The sequence below is a fragment of the Mercenaria mercenaria genome, chromosome 11 (genome assembly GCF_021730395.1).
Source record: "Mercenaria mercenaria strain notata chromosome 11, MADL_Memer_1, whole genome shotgun sequence".
Classification (NCBI taxonomy): domain Eukaryota; kingdom Metazoa; phylum Mollusca; class Bivalvia; order Venerida; family Veneridae; genus Mercenaria; species Mercenaria mercenaria.
Genome location: NC_069371.1, coordinates 20,298,250 through 20,318,265, shown reverse-complemented (window position 1 = coordinate 20,318,265; position 20,016 = coordinate 20,298,250). Strand labels below are relative to the sequence as shown.

Here is a 20,016-nt window from a genome sequence, read left to right as displayed (position 1 = left end):
ACATTTTTTCATGAATTAAGCCCCCTTTTACTTAAAATTTAAGGTCAATTTTGATGCATTTTCACTATATCTCAGTTATTATGAAATGCATATTTAATTCAAACTTGAAGAAGTTGTTCCACATAATCACTCACATCATATGACACAAAGTGCATAACTTTTGCACCAATATTTAATGAATTATGCCCCCTTTTTGCTTAGAATATACTTATATAGTGTTTTGATAAACTTTATCTTTACCTCTCTTATTACTTAATATTTTCTTCATCCACCATTGGAATCACTCAAGTGACGGCTCCAGTTTCCTCAGATGTGCCCTGTTTTACTATCCAGCATCGAAATAGTCGAGCGCGCTGTCTTCTGTGACAGCTCTTGTTAAAAAATTATTGTCATCACTTGATCGTCATCGGTGTCTGCGTCGGCGTTGCCTGGTTAAGTTTTATGTTTAGGTCAGTTTTTCTCCTAAACTATCAAAGCTTTTACTTTAAAACTTGCAACACTTGTTTACCATCAATAGCTGAGTCTGCACAGCAAGAAAAGTAAATCCATTTTTACTTTTTGCAAGAATTATGGTCCCTTTTGGACTAAAAATATCACATTTCTTGTTCAAGATTTGTGTTTAGTTAATTATCTCCTAAACTATCAAAGCTATTGCTTTAAAACTTGTAACCCTTGTTAATCATTAAAAGCTTACTCCGTATAACAAGAAACATAACTCCGTCCTGCTTTTTTGCAAGAATAATGGCCTCTTCTGAACATAGAAAATATCAGATTTCTTGTTCAAGTTTTGTGTTTAGGTCAGCTTTTCTCCTAAACTGTCAAAGCTACTGCTCTAAAACTTGCAACACTTATTAACCATCAAAGATTGACTCTGTACAGCAAGAAACATAACTCAATCCTTCTTTTTGCAAGAAATATGACCCCTTTTGGACTAAGAAAATATCAGAATTCTTGCTTAAAGTTTGCGTTTAGGTCAACTTTTCTCATTAACGGTCAAAGTCATTGCTTTAAAACTTGGAGCAGTTATTCGCCGTTTAAAGCTGCAAGTACAGTAATTCTACATTGTTTTTTTGCAAGAAGTACGACCCCTTTTGAACTTAAAATATCATGGGTATGACAATATTTATGCAGAGACAAAAATCAGATGAGCATCTGCACCCGTAAGGCGGCCCTCTTGTTTTATTTCAGCATGCTTTCATGGTAACATATGTACCGATACTTATATTTACTTTCGAAAAAAATGTACTGAATAACACAGGTATAATTCGATTTTATTTATATTTGTGAGTTCTTATTTATTACAAGTCGCTTTTACATAATTTTAATGAGTAAAATGCCCCTTCCCACAATTTACTACACTTTGAGCAATGACTGTCTACCATTGAGTACCAGTATATCACGCTTTGTTTAGCGTACCATTTATTTCACCAAAATCTACGTTACATTAACACTTAAGATTGACAAACTTTTACACAATGAGCATTAAGTTACAGTGCTTAGTTAACAAGCATCTTAAAATGACTTCCAAGGCGGTGCCCCACTGTGTTCCTTTGTTTGTTCGTTTTGTCCTAATGTGTGTTGGCTTTGTGTGTGCGTGTGTGTGTGTGTGTGTGTGTGTGCACGCGTCTGCGTGATGTGGGTTTCATTTTGTGGAGGCTGCGTTTTTGGTGCGTGGCATTCCCTGTTTGATATTTGTCTTTGCTTTTTTTTTGAATAATTCTTTATATCAATTACTTTAAAGTGCATTCTTTCGCCAGATGCAGCTTATTGGTACATACGTTACTTAATTAAATTATGTCCTTTGTTCCTTAAAACTCTCTTTTGATAGAGAGTGAGTGGCGCAGAAGTTAGCAGACTGGGCTACAGTGGTCCGTGTTCGATTCAAGGTTGTGGCTGATATCCCAACCAGTGTTCAGTACTAGTACTGTTTCCAGCACTATCGGTCTAGAATGTATGCTGGGAAGGTAATTATCACACCTGTCGTGGGTTCCGCTGGAAATAAGTTACATTTTGTTCCATCCATTACAGGTGGGGACTTTCGTCCACTACCCACTTTTAACAAGAAACTTTACCTGTTTTACAACTTTTTTATCAAACCAAGTAAATGTTGTGTTATATACCGAAACCTTAAATATTCCCCATTATAAACAATATGACATGTGCAAAGGTCAAGGTCACGTGCACCCAAATTAAGTTTTCTTTTTGTTTGTAGATGAAATTACTTCCCTTTCATATCATGTATTATCATAAATGTGTTTTTCTTCAGTTTTAGAACTAATTCAAAAATGAAAATACGATTGGTTCTGATAGATATATAAAAATGCTATTAACAATATTACATTTCCAGAATATGAACACAGACGCAAGTCACAATTTTATTGAAAGAATATATTTTGGCATTTTTTTCTTTCTTTTTTTTTCAAATATTAACGTAACTGTATGGTTTATCAATAAAAGTAAGCATTAATGTAGTTGATAAATAATACCCTTTTATATGCAAGGTTATGCATCTTTTCAGTTGGCAATATGATCATGTTTATTTACACTTCATAGCATTTACTGCGACATTTGAACCTTTAACATATATGTGTGACATTTAAACTGAGAAGCATCTGTATGTATCAAACTGATTGCATTAGTTAGATAAAGAAAATTATCTTAACAAGAAATCAAAAATATTGGGTTAAGTAGTCTCAATCCGAATTAAAACAAGTCATAACTGTCCGTAAGACAGCGCACTCGAATTTTCTCATTGCTTGACTCTGAATTAGAGCTTTGCCAGTAAAAAACTTTATAAAACTTTAACCAAAAAAATATCTAAGTTAACAAGGGGCATAACTCTGTAAAAATTCAAATCAGAGTTAGGGAGTTTGTTTCTCCTGGTGTAGACTTTGATAAAAAAAACTATTTAAAGTTTCAAGTCAATAGCTTTGATAGTAACAGAGATATTTGACTTTATCAAAAACTTTAACCAAACTTCTTAGTCAAAAAGGGGCATAACTCCATGAAAATTCAAATCAGAATTATGGGAATTGTTTCCCCTGGTGTAGACTTTGATAGTTAATAAGCGTTTTAATTTTCAAGTCAATAGCTTTGATAGTAACAAATATATTTGACTTAATCAAAAATTTTAACCAACGGCGACGCCGACTCTGCTGGGGCGAGAGCAATAGCTCTACTTTTTCTTCGAAAAGTCAAGCTAATAAAGCAACGAAATAAAACATTTAAAACTTTACAATATGTCCTGCCGGAAGGTGAACTTCAACAGTATTTTATGATAAAATGAATGCAAATATTACATAAAGATTTACTGGGACATTTTTAATCTGTAAAATAAAAGCTTTCCTGAAATTGTATATAACTAATATATACTGAACAAAATAGCTAAGTGCCCCCAATATTTATTTGCCAATATCTTCAAAAATATCATAAAATACTTCTTGAAATGTTGTGTACACTCAGAACAATATATTACTGATAAAATGCCGAACTTTCAACAAAATCAAAACACGTCTTCAGATATAATATTCATTCGTTTTACGATTTTAACCAATTTTTTGACATGTCACAAAAAGTAAACAAACATGTTTACAATGTGCATGTGCATACTAAAAACGAAAACGTATTTTGGGAAGATAATGAAATAATTTCGTTAACTTGCTTTTTCTAAAATCAGCACTCACCTTTCGTGTCATATTTAACCATTCGCTAGAAAAAAATGTTAGTATGAACAGTTCTTATTCTTACAAATGGTATTCACTTGTTCACTAAAACACAGCTTTTATTTGTTTTGTGACTTTTTTACAAATGGGGTGAGTTAGTAAATTGAATAAAATTTATATGTTGGCGTCACTTAATATTTTTGAAATATTATTATGTTATTAACAACACTTTGTTCTAAAAGTATGCTAAATTTCAAATTTGTATTTACAGAATTTGCAAAGATATTGGAAAATTAGCAAATGCGGTTAGCTATTTTGTTCTGTATATATACCCTATGGCCTTTAACCTTTATATATGAGTATACAATATGTTTTCGAGTGCGAGTCATAATTTATAAATTGGATACAAGTGTATGGTTTATGTAATCCTAATATTGTTAATCAAATCCTGTATAATGAGAAATTATTCGTGAATCATTGCATCAGTGCTAAAAATTATGTGAAAATATCTGTTTTAACGCATGACCTTTTGACCTCTATACTTTGCATATAATGGTCATATATTTTATGGAGACAGCAGGGATGTTTAAACTTTAATAAAGTCTTTATCTCCAAGCATTAACACGCCGGCCCTCATAAACATTTTTCAGGGGCTAAAACCACCAGACTACAATGAAATAGCATAATAATGACAGTGTTTCAGTGACGCAAATATTTTGAAACATAATTATATCTACTGCTACTGTTGATTTAAAGTTGTTGTGTCCTTGAGTGTATTGTATAGAGCAATTCACAGAACTTTGATTTTTCAACATTCTAAGTCTGGCATAATTCATTTTGTTATTTATCGTTGTATCGAAGTAATACAAGGAAATATCTGCGAAACACATATTAAACATTTTAAAATCTTAGATGAAATTATTAATGAATACTAGTACGGTGCAAGTATCGTGCAAGAGGGATCGAGCTATTGAATCACTCACTTTCCAGGGTAAAGTTATATACGACTCTATATGAAAAATGGTTCTATTCCTCAAAATATCCGAGGTTGCCCCAGTTGCAATTTTAGACCTAGTAAGCATGAGCGGTGTGATAAACTATGAATTTAAATGGTTATCTTTGTAATCTGTAGATCTAGTACAAATGTAACAAACAAAATATATTAAAGCTGGAATATAGCAAGAGAACGCATTTCTTGCCGAAACTTTTCAACGTTTTCAAGGGGATGCCCCAAAACCCAATCCGCCGGGAGATGGAGACCCCCTCCATCACCTACCCCACACTCGCAGCATTTCTGCTTGGTTCGTAGCTATATAGGCGGCTCATATCTTGCGTACAGTTCAAAATCATCCAGGTACGCACCTGCGCTCGTTGAAACACGTTTATTTCTAGGTACAGACATTGGTTACAACTGCAAGTTCGATGCTGAATGCACGGCAGGAAACGGCGGGGAATACTCTAAATGCAACCAAGACTTGAATATATGTATTTGTACAATCAACCATTTAGGTATGTATCATTGTACATGGATTAAAATTTTCTGATGCATTTTGATCCGCCTTTCCTTAATATGGGTTTTCATTGATCTTAAGGTAGTTCTGCACGTTTGATAATCCAGAAATAATTACGTAACGTCATTTATCCGGAAAACTGAATAATTTTATGATTTAATTAGTAAATTTATTACAACGGCAACGTTACAATCTTTCTAAAGTTAAACTATGATATTAAAACGTATTAAGTAATTCCAAAAAAATGTCTTAAAATCAGCTTGAAATGCGCGAATCTCTTTAATTATGGGCAAATATCTTTAAAACAAGCACACAGGCCTATACAGTTTATTTTACCATATTATAGTCTATACTTGTTACAACTGTGAAAAGTTTCATAAAAATTTACATCGTAGAAAAAAATTCTGTTTGCGAAAATGTTATCAAAAGTGTGATTCTCCCATACACTCCCATTATGAAAATTGTGTGAGGTCACATATTTTTTTAACCATTCTAGCAAGAAAATCGAGTATACGACCCATTCTTTTTTATTTGCCAAATTTTCTGAGTATATAAAATCAGGGTTTAATCTAGCTCTACATTGTAGATAAAATCTTGACGTGAGCTTGCAGACCTACCTTAAATATAAGACAGTACCATTACAAATTCAGCCAGTTTTGACTAGAAAAAAAAACCCCAACATTTTTCACATTAATCATGTGAATGGATTGTTATAAAACTTTCAGGATATCTTCATTAGCATCAAAACAACATTGTTTTATTTATATTTTTTGTTCGCAATTGTGACTGATGAAGTATTTCAATATACTGCCATGGTATGAATTTAATAAAATATTCAGTCAATCCGGGGTTCAAACCCGGAACCCTCGCTTTCTTGTTCGTACAGTGACAATACTTAAACTGTCAATCAAACAAGTTCCTACAAGTTCTGTCTCCTAAAGCTCAACACTTTTATTTTTATTTGAAGAGTTTCTGATTTTAACTGATGTTTGTTTCAGAGTGTCAGTGAGAGAGAATACAGAGCATATGAAATGAGCCGCACCATGAGAAAACCAACATAGTGCGTTTGCGACCAGCATGGATCCAGACCAGCCTGCGCATCCGCGGTCTGGTCAGGATCCATGCTGTTCGCTAACGGTTTCTCTAATTGCGACAGGCTTTGAAAACGAACAGCATGGATCCTGACCAGACTGCGCGGATGCGCAAGCTGGTCTGGATCCATGCTGGTCGCAAATGCACAATGTTGGTTTTCTCAAATGACGGTTATACTGTCCTGATAGAGGTTACAAACCTCAATATCAATCAATATTTTATCCTACTCCAGCCTCTAGGAAAATTAATGACTTTTTCTTATACATGTATATACTACAGGTGAGGACAAATGTATGCAGGACAGCGATAAATATGACGGTGTCTGCAGATACGAGACTCTTTATAATAAGAAGGGATTTTGTACGTTAGAATGTTCACCAAAAGGTAGGAAAAGTCACACGCACAGGCATGCACGCACAAATCAGGTATTTTGGGCATACTATCCTCAAAATGCTTCAGTGCAATTAACCCTTACCATACTGGACACGATTGATTCTGCCTTTGAGATCAGTGTAGATCTTGATCAGCCTGCACATCTGTGCAGTCTGATCAAGATTTGCACTGTTCGCTATTCAGTCAGTATCATTTTTGGTAAGCACCCCTTTTAACAGTTAATGGTACTGTCCAAATTGAAAGACGGACAAGTTCATTATAGAAATATAGCAGGGGAAGGGTTGACATGAGTGAAGTAAAATCCATTAAACATATAGCATGCCCCCAGCAACTTAGATACAAATTTACTATTTTACTTATTGTTAAAGGATTGACATATGAAATAAATCGCAATGGAAATCAAAAGTGACAATAAGAAATGTAGATGGTCGCGGAAATATCAAAAATACCGTTTACATGTTTAATATGAAATACACCTTTAATGCTCACAGGAGACAAAACAATATCATAGATAAGAAAACTATTAGAATTATCATTTAAGGATGTATCTTGAATCAAAGTATTTTTAATTTCTGTCAGATAACTTATAAATAAAAAATACATATGAGCCGCGCCATGAGAAAACCAACATAGTGCGTTTGCGACCGGCATGGATCCAGACCAGAATGCGCATCCATCCGCGCAGTCTGGTCAGGATCCATGCTGTTCGCTAACGGTTTCTCTAATTACAATAAGCTTTGAAAGCGAACAGCATGGATCCTGCGCTGGGATGGATCCATGCTGGTCGCAAACGCACTGTTTTGTTTTCTCATTGTGCGGCTGAATTATTTACTGGATGATGCGATTTTTTTTTTCAAATAGATATGACAAAATATGTATATTTGGAGACTGGAATTCTCGTACAAAGCTGTTGCCAGACTATATCATTCCTGACTAGGATGTTTTGCATGAAATTAATCTAGATGATTTATTTTATGAAATGCAGCAACAATTTGAGGATTTTACGTGCCAAAATGTTAAACTTCAAAGAGACAACCAATATAAACATGTGAATAATTATAGTTACAAATTCATAGACTTTTTACAACGTAACAGTTCTATATTTGTCTTTAATGGCAGAACATTTGATGATATAAAATGCTGTACAACTTGTAAAATTACAAGCACTGTTGATTATTTTGTTTGTACGTCAGATTTATTTGAATATGTAATATGAATGTTCTGGTGTGCATAACCCAGTTACTTTAATTCTATGGAGTACATGAAGGAACAAAACATGAAAAGTTATGAATTTGTCAAATTGTGGGAAAAAATAATCAAGTTTTTTTTTTAGAAAGTAATGAGATAATCTCGCCTGATAACTTGGGTAATATTGATAAAAATGTTACCAAAATATTTGAGGAAAGTTCATTAAAGAGTTTCAGTGTATCTCAAATCATGAAGGTTGATAATTCTGAATGTAAAAAAGCTCGACGTGACTTCAGCTATATTACAATGTATAGTGTAGAGATTTACATGTAATATAATGAGATACAATGTGATCTAATGAGAGAAGCTTTAAAGAACGATATAAACTTTGGAAATCGGATAAAGCTATACTATGAAAAGGAAATAGTTTCTAAAGTTTGTACACAAATAACAGCATTAAATATATGTACTAGTTTTCATTATTTTGCCTTAAAAGTTGTGCTAGATAAATATGCTTAGATAAATTTATTATTTCATCTTTATTTTTTGAACTGTCAAATTTACCAAGATTTGGCCAGCTACGATAGCAGGACTTTAGGTATAATTTTCTTAAGTCTTTATAGATCGGGCATACTAAAAAAAGGTGGTACTCACTTTCTACAACATTTAAACAACAAAATTTACACTTTCTATCTTCTCTGGGTATATTATTATAACGACCTCTTTCTATTTCGAGTTTGTGCGACGATAACCTATATTTTGAAAGAGCTATTTTATGATCTTTGATTCTGTATAAAATCTAGATAAGATTCAATTTCGAATGAATGTTTGAAACAACTAAAAGAAGCAAGCCTCTATGAGTTATTCTATACTTGATAATATGTTTGTGTTAAATACTCTGGTCGACCTATTAAGGAAAAGTAAAAAGAAACTATTGTGTGCCTTTATTGATCTTAAAACTGCTTTTGACAACGTCTGGCAGTAAGGGCTTTGGTGCAAATTATATGCTTTCAATATAAATGGTAAATTTTTGAATGTGGTAAAAATATTTATGAACATGCTAAGTCTTGTGTTAGCACAAATATTAGTAAATCTATTATTTCCAATGTTCAACCGGGGTAAGACAAGGCGAAAACTTGTCACCTCTCCTATTTTCACTGTTTTTAAATGATCTACATGACTTCCTTTACAATAGTGAACTAGTGGAAGGCGTCAATTGTAACATAGATGATGTGGACGAAAATTATATGAACTTTTTAAAACTTTTTGTCTTATTGTATGCAGATGATACTGTTAATTTAGCTGAATCTGCCAAAGATTTACAAGAAGTGTTAAATGTATATGGAACATATTGTGATAAATGGAAATTAGTATTAAACTCTACAAAAACAAACATAATGGTGTTTGCAAAAGGTAGACATGTAGAGTATAATTTTACTTCCAAAAATGAAAATTTGGAAGTTGCAAATGAGTACAAATACCTGGGTATTATTTTCAATAGAAGTGGTTCATTTTTAAATGCAAAAAAAAGCACATAGCTATTCAAGGAACTATTACAATGTATACCTTAACTTAAATGGCTAAATCCTTATACTTACCTATTGATATGCAAATAGATCTGTTTAATAAAACTGTAAAGCCCATTCTTTTATATGGGTGTGAAATTTGGGGATATGGAAACATAGATATAATTGAAAGATTCCAACTTACATTTTTGAAATACATTTTGGGATTAAAAACATCTACTACTAATACTATGGTGTATGGTGAAACTGGAGTAAAACCATTTTCATTAGATATTGAAACAACATTAATTTCATTTTGGGCACATTTAGTGTTACCTAAGAGTTTTAAATTGACACAGTTCAGTTTATAGTTTATTTGAGTATCATCATTGTACAAATATTTACATACATATGAGTATAAAAGTCATAAAAAGTACAATGCCATTCATAATATTGAATTATAAGAGACTATTAAGTAAAACATTTAAGTACTTTATTACACATTCTTGAAATTTCAACATCATTTCTACACAATAAAATGTTGATCGTTTGATAACCTGACTATATAACATGTTAGCTATTAATCTAAAAAAATATTAACCTGTTAAAAAAGAAACAATATATCTACAAGAGCTCCGCCAAGCGGGGCAATATACGCCCGAAGGGTTATATCAGAGGATGGGAGCACAATTTAAAGAACTTGACTGTTGAAGCCAAAAGGACTGGAACAACAATCTACAATAAAATCATTACCAGGTACAGATATGTCAGAATACACCTAAAAATTGGAGGTGCCATCCATGTTTAACCACAGAAAAGTGGTTTTGGTTTTTCTCTACGGCCAACAATAAAAAAAGTTACAAAATAAGCTATTTATAGTAACATAAAAGGGAAGTAATTAAAAAAAAAGAACTGATAGTAAGCGAACAAAAAAGGGATCTGCCAAATAAAAATAAACAAGAGGGCCATGATGGCCCTATATCGCTCACCTGTTATCATTGCACTTGAGGACAAGATGGCCCTCAGAAAAAAATATCTAAGTCTAAAGGACAAGAACAACAAAGGGAAGAAATTTACCAAAAAAAAAAAAAATTCTTACAAGGTATAGATATTGTGATGAAAACGCCGCTCTGCAAGTGCAGTATGAATAAGGGCCAACCTAATCCTGTGGGTGGATGACTAAAACCAAACTAAGTTTCAACTTTAAGATAGAGAATTTATTTTATTTAGTATAAAGATTCACAAACGATATGATTACTTTAGAAACGTTTTTTTTACTTATTAAACAAAGCTTCAAAATGTTAATCCGAGTTCCAATAACAAGCTTTGGAAAAGTTTAAGTAAAGATCCTTCCAATGTTTAAGCAAATAATAAAGTTAATATTTACATCTCCTGTCCCATCGCAAGTCCAGTGAAATTTCAGTAAAAATTAGGGTTAATAACAGTATTTAATACTATTAAATACTTTGCTAGTACTGTATTTGTAAATAAATAGAAGTTTAAATAAAAGTTTGAAAGAATTTAGTTTAATGATGTTTGTTCAAAGTCCGAATGAGAAAAGCTCCTGATTGCCCTGTGCGGCTGACTATATTCAAATTTCCCCGCTCCCAAACTCGTATCTAAGGGAGACTCGCGCATCACGGTGGTACCCCCTCCAATCAGCTTGCAGAGATGGGAAAACCGCGGGAGATCAGTTCCAGTCATCCAATGAAAAGCCGTTCAGCCCGCTTTACCTCTTCATCCCACCGCGCCGCACAAACCTAGTGCGCTTAACTGGATACTGAAAAGAACAGCCTAACAGACGAAAATAGGGGTCTAAGGAGGCCCCTAAATACTTAGTACTGCCTAACCTAAAGATTTAGTGGTGTGACATCAGTCATTAATAGTGTTTTTCGCGATGTGATAAAAATATCCATGCGCCAACTAAAATGGAAACCTTCAAGTCAACAATGAATGAAAATAAGGAATATTTGCTTATAATTGAAAATATGGATGATACAACATCGATGAGGATCTTCTTCTATATGTAGGTGTATGTTTCCTGGTCCATATATCGCGTGGTATGAGTATGCAATGTGCATAAAGTGTGTTTAGGTCTCATGTTTGATTTTACTTCCTAGTTCCTAGAAACGTAACACGAGATATTTTCTTATGTATTGGTGATATAGAGTATCAGGAATGAACTACAACAGCAAATTAATACGTCCTTACGATTGTCATCAAATTGAATGACATAATTTAATGTGACATATCCAACATGTCCAAATACTGTGAACTCAAAGGTCAAGCATGGCAGTTAGAGATGGAATCCAGGTAAACATTCTGACAGCACTATTCTGCCTGTGGTTCGACCCCGCTCGGTGCTGCTTCAAAAAAATGTGGGTGGGAGGGAATCTGAATATCCGAAGTGCATTCTGATTTTGTGCCATGGACTTCTTGCACAGATGAACCTCATATTACACTTCCCCCACCTTTGTAAAAAAATAATCCTCCTGGATTATCAGCATATATATAACACATTGAACAACACATTAAACATTTCCATACATATAATCTCAATAATCTCAAATATAATCTCATAGTTTTTTTTTTTTGGTTGGTTTTTTTTTTTTTTTTTGTGCATTACAAGAAAATTTTAATGCAAATATACAAATCAGAAAAGAGTAACATTACAAGTCAGTCATCGGCCTATTCACTCTAAAACAACTAGATTTTCACTTTTACCCCACCCATATCTAACACGTTCATAATTGCATCTGTGTCTGTCCACCGTTCGGCCCTTTCCAAAGCTTTTACAATTGACCACGCTTGTCTGGAGTCTGATATTTCCCCTTTAGCTATTCCTCTAAGGCAGGAGAAATTATACTGACGGATTTAATCAGGTATTCTTTCAGCCTCATTGTTGCTAACGGAAGGATTGTCTTGGCCGTCCAACATGAGGAAGGAATATTTGTCAAAAAGTTACTTTTTAGATATTGTGGGAAATTCAGCAGTATTTTTTCGTTCAAGAAATAATGCCATTTGCTCCATTGCAAATAGGCGATTTTCTGGGGTAAGTTCCCGCCAATTACGAGGGGGCCAGGTCATTTCATGTTCAAACGCGTCAATGTCAATTTCTCGGGACCATATCCTCCTAGCTGGAGGGCACAGGGGCATTACACCTGTTGACTACAGTTTAAAAGCTCGGTGGCGTAGTGTGGATTCTTCATTATTTGTAACAGATGAAGAAATCCCGGACGAAGAAGAATCTGACGAAACTGAAGAATCCGAAGTGGAATCTGTGTCTTCAGCATCTACCTCTGAACCTACTCTCACGTGTCTGATGTCTCTTTTTATATTGGCCTTTCTACTTATATCACCCCTTTGTGCCCCTGTAATTACACCACTGCTTCCACTTGCCTGTTCTATAGTGTCCACCTTACCATTCTGAACCCCATTCTCTACCATCCCTGTCCCACCTTTCCCAGTTTCTTTATCTATCATTTCTATCTCGCCGTTCCCTGTTCCTCGGTTATCCTTATCCATAATACTTACTATCCTATCCACTGCACATCTGGTTTCAACTGAATTTAATTCCCGTTCGACAGTCTTCGTGCTTAGAACTGGAAGTATTTCTCCTGTCACAGGATCTAGCGTGAAAGGTGCATCTCCCTTTTCATCCAGCTTCTTTGCTGTGAATGTTTCTGTCTCTTCCTCCCCCAGCTCAATGGGAAATTCAAATTCATAAAAGTCTCCTTTCATTGTGATTCTAGTATTTTTTTTTCGTCCTTTTTCGTCGTATTTTGTTCTTTATCTGTTTCATTATTTGAGGTCTTCAGCTTTTTTTTACTTCCTTGAACGGTTTGTGTACTTTGTCTTTTTTCAGGTTTTCCCTTTTCATTGGTTTTATGTGGTGTTTGATTGTCTTTCATGTGTTTTCGTCCTTCGTTTTCACTTTGTTTTTCACTGTTTTCTTTGTCTTTGTTTTGGGACTGTCCACTGTCTTTCCTCTTTTTATCATTTTCCTCTAAACTCATTGACCGTCTTCCTCTTTCTTTCCCTTTAGATTGTTTTTCACCCTCCTTCCATTCCCTGTTAATTCTGTCCAAACGTTCTTTTCTGTCATCAAACCCATCCGCCCACGTACGAACTTCCTGTCGGATGGAGAAGGCTAGGTCACTATTGTATGGTGTAACAGAATCCACTGCTTTCGCATATTCCAATGGACTACGTGCCATGTAAAATCCAGCTTGCCTGGAGAACATTTCCCTGGACTTCCATGGCAAATCATTGTGAGCAGTCCTCACGTGAGATTCTAGGTCGTTGACCCTTGTATAGGGTTTTTCCACGCCAAAACACCATGGACATAAAACTGTAAGCACTCTGTGTGCAGGACCAATCATATGCTGTTTCAGAGCACCCCATGTCCGGAACATACCGTCGCAAAGTGTGCAATCAAACCTAAAAATAAATGGTCGTGTTAGTCATGTTAGTATTTTCCCGAGTTTCCATGTTTATAATTTATTAGTTTTGTTAGTGACAAAGAAAAGATTAAAAAGACGTTGCCACCCACAGGAGTCACGAGGAATATTTACCCGAATCTCAAAAAAAAAAAAATATGCGAGGAACTTTCAAAACCGAACAGTTTTGTCTTCTGGTATATATATCCTGTAGAAAGAAAGAACAAGTCATTTTACACAGGTGTTGAGCACTTTGTTTTATTGTTACACATTTACACATGTTTACATTCAATATTGTTACACTTTTACTATTGTTGTTGTTATACATTTACTCTTGTTGTTTCACTCATTTACACTTGTTATTGTTATACTAAATACTCTGGTTTACTTCATATAAATAAGACAACAGGTACATTTGCATTGTTTATTAAACATCATTGACAGTACAAGGGTTATCGTCCAACGTTACATGTTACATTTCCAATTGAAATTCAGACATATTTGCTAACATTGTCGCTCCTTACGTATCCAGTTAGGCACCTTATTCCCATAGTATGGATACAATCTGTCAACATGGTAGGCTTTTGGTTTTCCTTTGCACGTTCTCTTCACCATACATACCAAATCATCCACGGTCTTTGTTACTAGAAACGGCCCCTTCCATTTATTCACCAATTTAGAGCTGATTCCCACTTTCCTTGTAGGATCATGCAGCCAAACTAGCTGCTCTTTGATGTAACCTTTCCGTTTCCGAGACTTACTGTCATAGTGCTTCTTCTGATACCTTGCAGCGACCCTCAAGTTCACCCTCGCTAAGTCATGACACTTCTTCAGTTTGTCTTCAAGGTCCATTACATATTCACTGGAGTCTGCAAACTCCATCTGCGCCTTAGGTCGTCCCACAACTGCTTGCATTGGCAGCGTTACCTCGCGGCCCAGGACCATCTTGTTTGCACTAAGCTTTAAACTACTGTGAGGAGAGCTTCGGTATGCCATCATCACCATTTGAAGGTATCTATCCCAGCAATCAATCTGCGAGCTACAGTACGATTTAAGCATCGATATCAGTGTCTTATTAAAGACTTCCACTAAACCGTTGGCCTGCGGCCGAAGAGACGTAGCATGTGTTTTCTCAATGTCCAAAAGTTCACATAATTCCTCCATAAGTCGTGACTCGAAGCACTTCCCCTGGTCAGTGTATATCTGCAGCGGCACACCATATCTCGTTATGTATGTGTCAACAAGGGCCCTGACAACCGTTTTTGATTCTATATTTGGTATAGCTACGCTTTCCGTCCACTTAGTAAACCAGTCAGCCATTACGAGGATGTACTTATTACCGGAAGTGGTCACCGGAAGCGGCCCAAGGATATCCATCATAAGTCTCTCTCCCGGTTCCCCAACAACATACTGTCCAAGGGGTGCTTTATTTGCTGTTCTTGACAGTTTTGCTGCTGCACACTCGTGGCATTCTTTGCAATATCTCTTAATCGTATCTACCATCCCTGGCCAATAGAATGCTTGTCTGATTTTCCCCAGTGTCTTTTCTATACCGAGATGCCCACTGCAAGGCGTGTCGTGATGATATCTTATAACATCACGTTGTCTGTCTTTGGGTGTTACCAATTGGTAAAAATGATCGCCGTCGTCTGTGTCAAATTTTCTGTACAGCAAATTTCCAACTATCTCTAGTCTATCCCACTGCCTCCATAATGTTTTCAGGTGTGAGGAATTTGCTGAAATATCTGCCCAGGTTGGTCGCTGTTTGCCATCTTGCAAGTCTATCTTGATCTTTGCAATATCCTTGTCTTGCTCCTGACTTAACGACACATCGATGGGGTCCCATCCATCTAAAAGAAATTGATTGCTAGACAGTCTTGATGATGCCTCATTCATCTTACTTCTCGTGATAGCTCTGATTGTTTCCTCGGATGTCTTCTCAAAAGGTTTTGTTGATGCTTCAAAGTCGATCTGAAGCTCCTGTTGACGTTTGCACGATTTGCACGGCATTCTCGAGAGAGCGTCAGCATTAGAATGACTCTTTCCACTTCTGTGTACCACCCTCAAATTGTAAGTGTTTAATTCTTGGAGCCATCGTGCGACCTGTCCTGTGGGCACTTTTAGCGTCCGCATCCAGCTGACAGCGGCGTTATCAGTTCTTAAGAGTACTTCCTGTCCATAAAGATAACTATTAAAATGCTTTAATGCCGTAATAACTGCCATGAGTTCCTTCCGAGTTATACAATAGGCTCGTTCATGAACGTTCATCGATTTACTCATTTAGGCAATGACTCTTTCCTTTCCGCCTTGCACTTGACTCAAGACAGCACCACATGCAGAATCCGAAGAATCTGTGTCAAGTATAAATTGTGAACCTAACACTGGATATGCAAGTACCGGTGCTGTAGTAAGCGCACATTTGAGTGTATCAAAAGACTTCTGGCATTCTTCTGTCCAATTGAATCTATTGCTTTTCTCACAAAGTTTGTGCAACGGTCTTGCAACCTCGGAAAATCCTAAAACAAACTTCCTATAATAAGAGGCCAGTCCAAGAAAGCTACGCACTTCCTTACTGTTCTTCGGTGTTGGCCAGCCCTTAACAGCTTTGATCTTTTCTGGGTCTGTTTCTATTCCTTCCTCCGAAACAACATGCCCAAGGAAATGTGCCGATTTTTGGAAGAAGATGCATTTGGATGGCTTAAGCTTCAGCCTCGCCTCCCGCAACCGTTGGAGAACATGCTCTAGTCGTTCGAGACATTGGTCCACAGAATTGCCTGGAGTTATGATATCATCCATATATAATAAAGACTCGACCCATTGTATCCCTCTTAGAACGGTTTCCATTAGCCTTTGAAAGGTGGATGGAGCATTTACAAGCCCAAATGGCATGACCCGGAAGTGAAACAGTCCTTGCCCACTTGTTGAGAAAGCTGTTTTCAACTTGTCATCTTCCTCCATCTCTATTTGCCAGAATCCGCTACAGAGATCCATCGTATTGAACCATTTAGATCCTGACAAGGCATCAAGGCAATCATCGACTCTGGGTATGGGGTAAGCATCTTGGACTGTCACTTCATTAAGCTTACGGTAGTCGATACAAAACCTAGTAGAACCGTCTTTCTTTGAGACCAACACTACGGGAGATGACCAAGGACTATTGGATGGCTCTATAACACCTTTTTCTAACATCTTTTCTACCTCCTCCTTCTCAGTTTCGCGTTTCCCATATGGTTGCCTCCTTGCTGGTTGTCGAATTGGATACGAGTCCCTTGTGTTTATTTTATGTTTCACCATGTTGGTGCATCCTAGATCGCCTGAATCTTTTGCAAAAACGTCCTGATAATTACTTAGTAAGGTTGCAAACTTCTCTCTATCAGCATCCTCCAAATGCTCTTTTCCTAAGTCAAACATTGATTTCATGTGTTCTGGCATAGAATCTTGCGCAGACTTCTTCATATTTCCGTGAAAAGTGTCTGTCACGACTGAACACATTTCCGATTTTCCACTGACTCTATCCATCGTAAATCTATCTTCAAATATTGGATGACAACGACCAATTTCTTTACCCTCTTAATTGTATAAGTATCTTCAGTTTCGTTTATAACCCCTATAAATAATTCGTTACAATGCGGGTCCAGTATTCCCTTGATGACCATCATGTCATTCAATTGATGAGTTTCCATCTCACCTTCAAATGCGACTTCTGGTAAGAATTCTGAGCTTGGTATTTTAACTGGCACCAGCATGCAGGTTTTAGCAGGTATCTCTATTTCCCCTCCGACAGTTACACGACACACTCTATCAATAGACTCCTTTGTTTCACATTGAATTGCATATCCATCTTTTGTATTAAGTTCCATTCTCTCCAGATTCCATTGAACTATGTTTTTTCATAATGAAGTCCTGTCCTAATAGTCCGGGTAGAGATATGTCACATACTATAATAGTGGTTCGTGCTTTAAAACTTCCAAAATCAATGTCCGCTTCTGTTAAGCCATACATAGTGATGTTTGTTCCATCAACTGAATTTACGTTGATATCTGTCATATGCAGTGGGTATATTTCTTCTCCTCCACATGTCTCGAATGTCTCTCTAGATATCAGGGTTGCAGTGGACCCACTATCCAACAAAAAGTGTATATCTACGTCGTTCATTTTACCATGAACATACAATCCATTATCCCAAGAATACTCTGTGCTTCCCACTTTACCTATTCTTGGTGGTGTTGCATTCTGCTCTAGTGTTGCTTTATAGTGACTAGGTCGATTTCCCTTCAACTTCCCCTCCGTCATCTCACGACCTAACGAGATGACGGCTTGAAGTTTTCCTGGTTCCTAGGGCGAGGCATGTTTGGTGTCTATTCTTTTGTGGACATTGTCTCCAAAAATGACCCCTTGCCCCACACGTGAAACATGTTTTGTCTGCAACTGGTGTCTTGCCAGCAGCTTCAAGTTTATCCAGGCGTGCTTCTATCTTCTGAATGGCTGATGTTAGTGTCTTCATGTCTAACATATCTCTAGATTCAGCAGGTTTCTCGTCCTTTGACCTCTCCATAGCTACACCCCTTATCGTCCCGACAGATGTGTTTGCCCTACCCAGCACGTCTTCATAGCGTTCAACTATTTCTACAGCTTCCCGGACAGTTCTACAGCCTCTATCCATTAGCCTGCACCTCATTTCCGGCGAAAAGCTCTTATAGAAATGTTCTAAAGCTAACATCTCCTGTGCATCCGGGCCCAGTGACACATATGCCTTTTGAGCGTACATCCGAATTTCATCCCCAAAGTCGGCAACAGTTTCATCCTTCCGGCGAGTCCTAGTCTGAATCCTGGACAACCATCGATTTGCTTGCCTTCTATTGCCAAACCTTTGTTCCAGGTTAGCAGTAAGTACCCTATATGAGCGCTTCTCATGTTGAGCCAGGGAACTGTAGTGTAGCCTTGCTTGTCCTTTAAGTGAAGTCGCGAGGTACAACAGCTTCTCTTTGTCAGACCAATCTGCAAGCTCTGCACAGTCATCAAAGTAAGCTTGATACAGATCCCAGTCTTCTTCACCCGTGTAAGGATCTGGTCGAATATTTGGTGCACTGCGCCTGAAGTAACGGTCCCTAGCTATGTAAGCATGATCTCCCTCATCTCTACGATCATCATCCCCGTCTTCCATTCCAGGATGATTCATATTAAAATTAACTTCTGAATCCGAATCCTGCTGTTCAGCCATAATAAGAAGATATATGAGCTATCTTTTAAATAAATGAAATAATATGAGCTTTCTCTAAATAACAAAACAAAAAAAATAAATACTGGACTTTACTATGTCTTGTAGATAAAAAAAAAACAATGGACCAAGAGTGTGACGTGGAACGGGTGTCCTGATCTGTATGGTCGCTCTTGGACTTTTCTAGACACGTCCCCTATCTAGATCAAACTGTTCCAAAGCCTCCAAGCACCACAATTCCTGTTAGAAGAAAGGGTGTGCGACGCTGGACGGGTGTGCGACGCCGAACGGGTGTGCGGCGATGAACGGGTGTACGGCACGGAACGGGTGTGCGGCGCCGAACGGGTGTGCGACGTCGAAAGGGTGTGCGACGCCGAAAGGGTGTACGGCACGGAACGGGTGTGCGGCGCCGAACAGGTGTACGGCACGGAACGGGTGTGCGACGCTGTTTGGTCCCTCTTAACCTTTTCTAGACAAGTCCCCTGTCTAGACCAAGTTTTCCGAAGTATCCAGTCGCCAAAGGCCTTGTCAGTGGTCAGCCGTCTGTTGTCGCACGGGTGTGCGACGCCGATCAGATGTCCAAAATGTCCGAGTAAAGGTCCGTAATTTCGAAAATATATCAAAATCCTACTCTTCTGACACCAGTGTGAAGAAAACGCCGCTCTGCAAGTGCAGTATGAATAAGGGCCAACCTAATCCTGTGCGTGGATGACTAAAACCAAACTAAGTTTCAACTTTAAGATAGAGAATTTATTTTATTTAGTATAAAGATTCACAAACGATATGATTACTTTAGAAACGTTTTTTTTACTTATTAAACAAAGCTTCAAAATGTTAATCCGAGTTCCAATAACAAGCTTTGGAAAAGTTTAAGTAAAGATCCTTCCAATGTTTAAGCAAATAATAAAGTTAATATTTACATCTCCTGTCCCATCGCAAGTCCAGTGAAATTTCAGTAAAAATTAGGGTTAATAACAGTATTTAATACTATTAAATACTTTGCTAGTA

At 36.8% G+C, this 20,016-nt stretch overlaps 1 protein-coding gene across 1 annotated transcript in view; it reads left to right on the top strand.

The window, feature by feature from the left end:
- LOC123532056 (PR domain-containing protein 11-like) overlaps positions 1-20,016 on the top strand; it is a 41,963-nt gene that overhangs the window by 9,590 nt on the left and 12,357 nt on the right. Inside the window, exons 2-3 of the mRNA XM_053517979.1 lie at positions 5,055-5,171; positions 6,545-6,649. Of these exons, the coding sequence (XP_053373954.1) occupies positions 5,055-5,171; positions 6,545-6,649 (222 nt within the window). The remainder of the gene's footprint in view (positions 1-5,054; positions 5,172-6,544; positions 6,650-20,016) is intronic.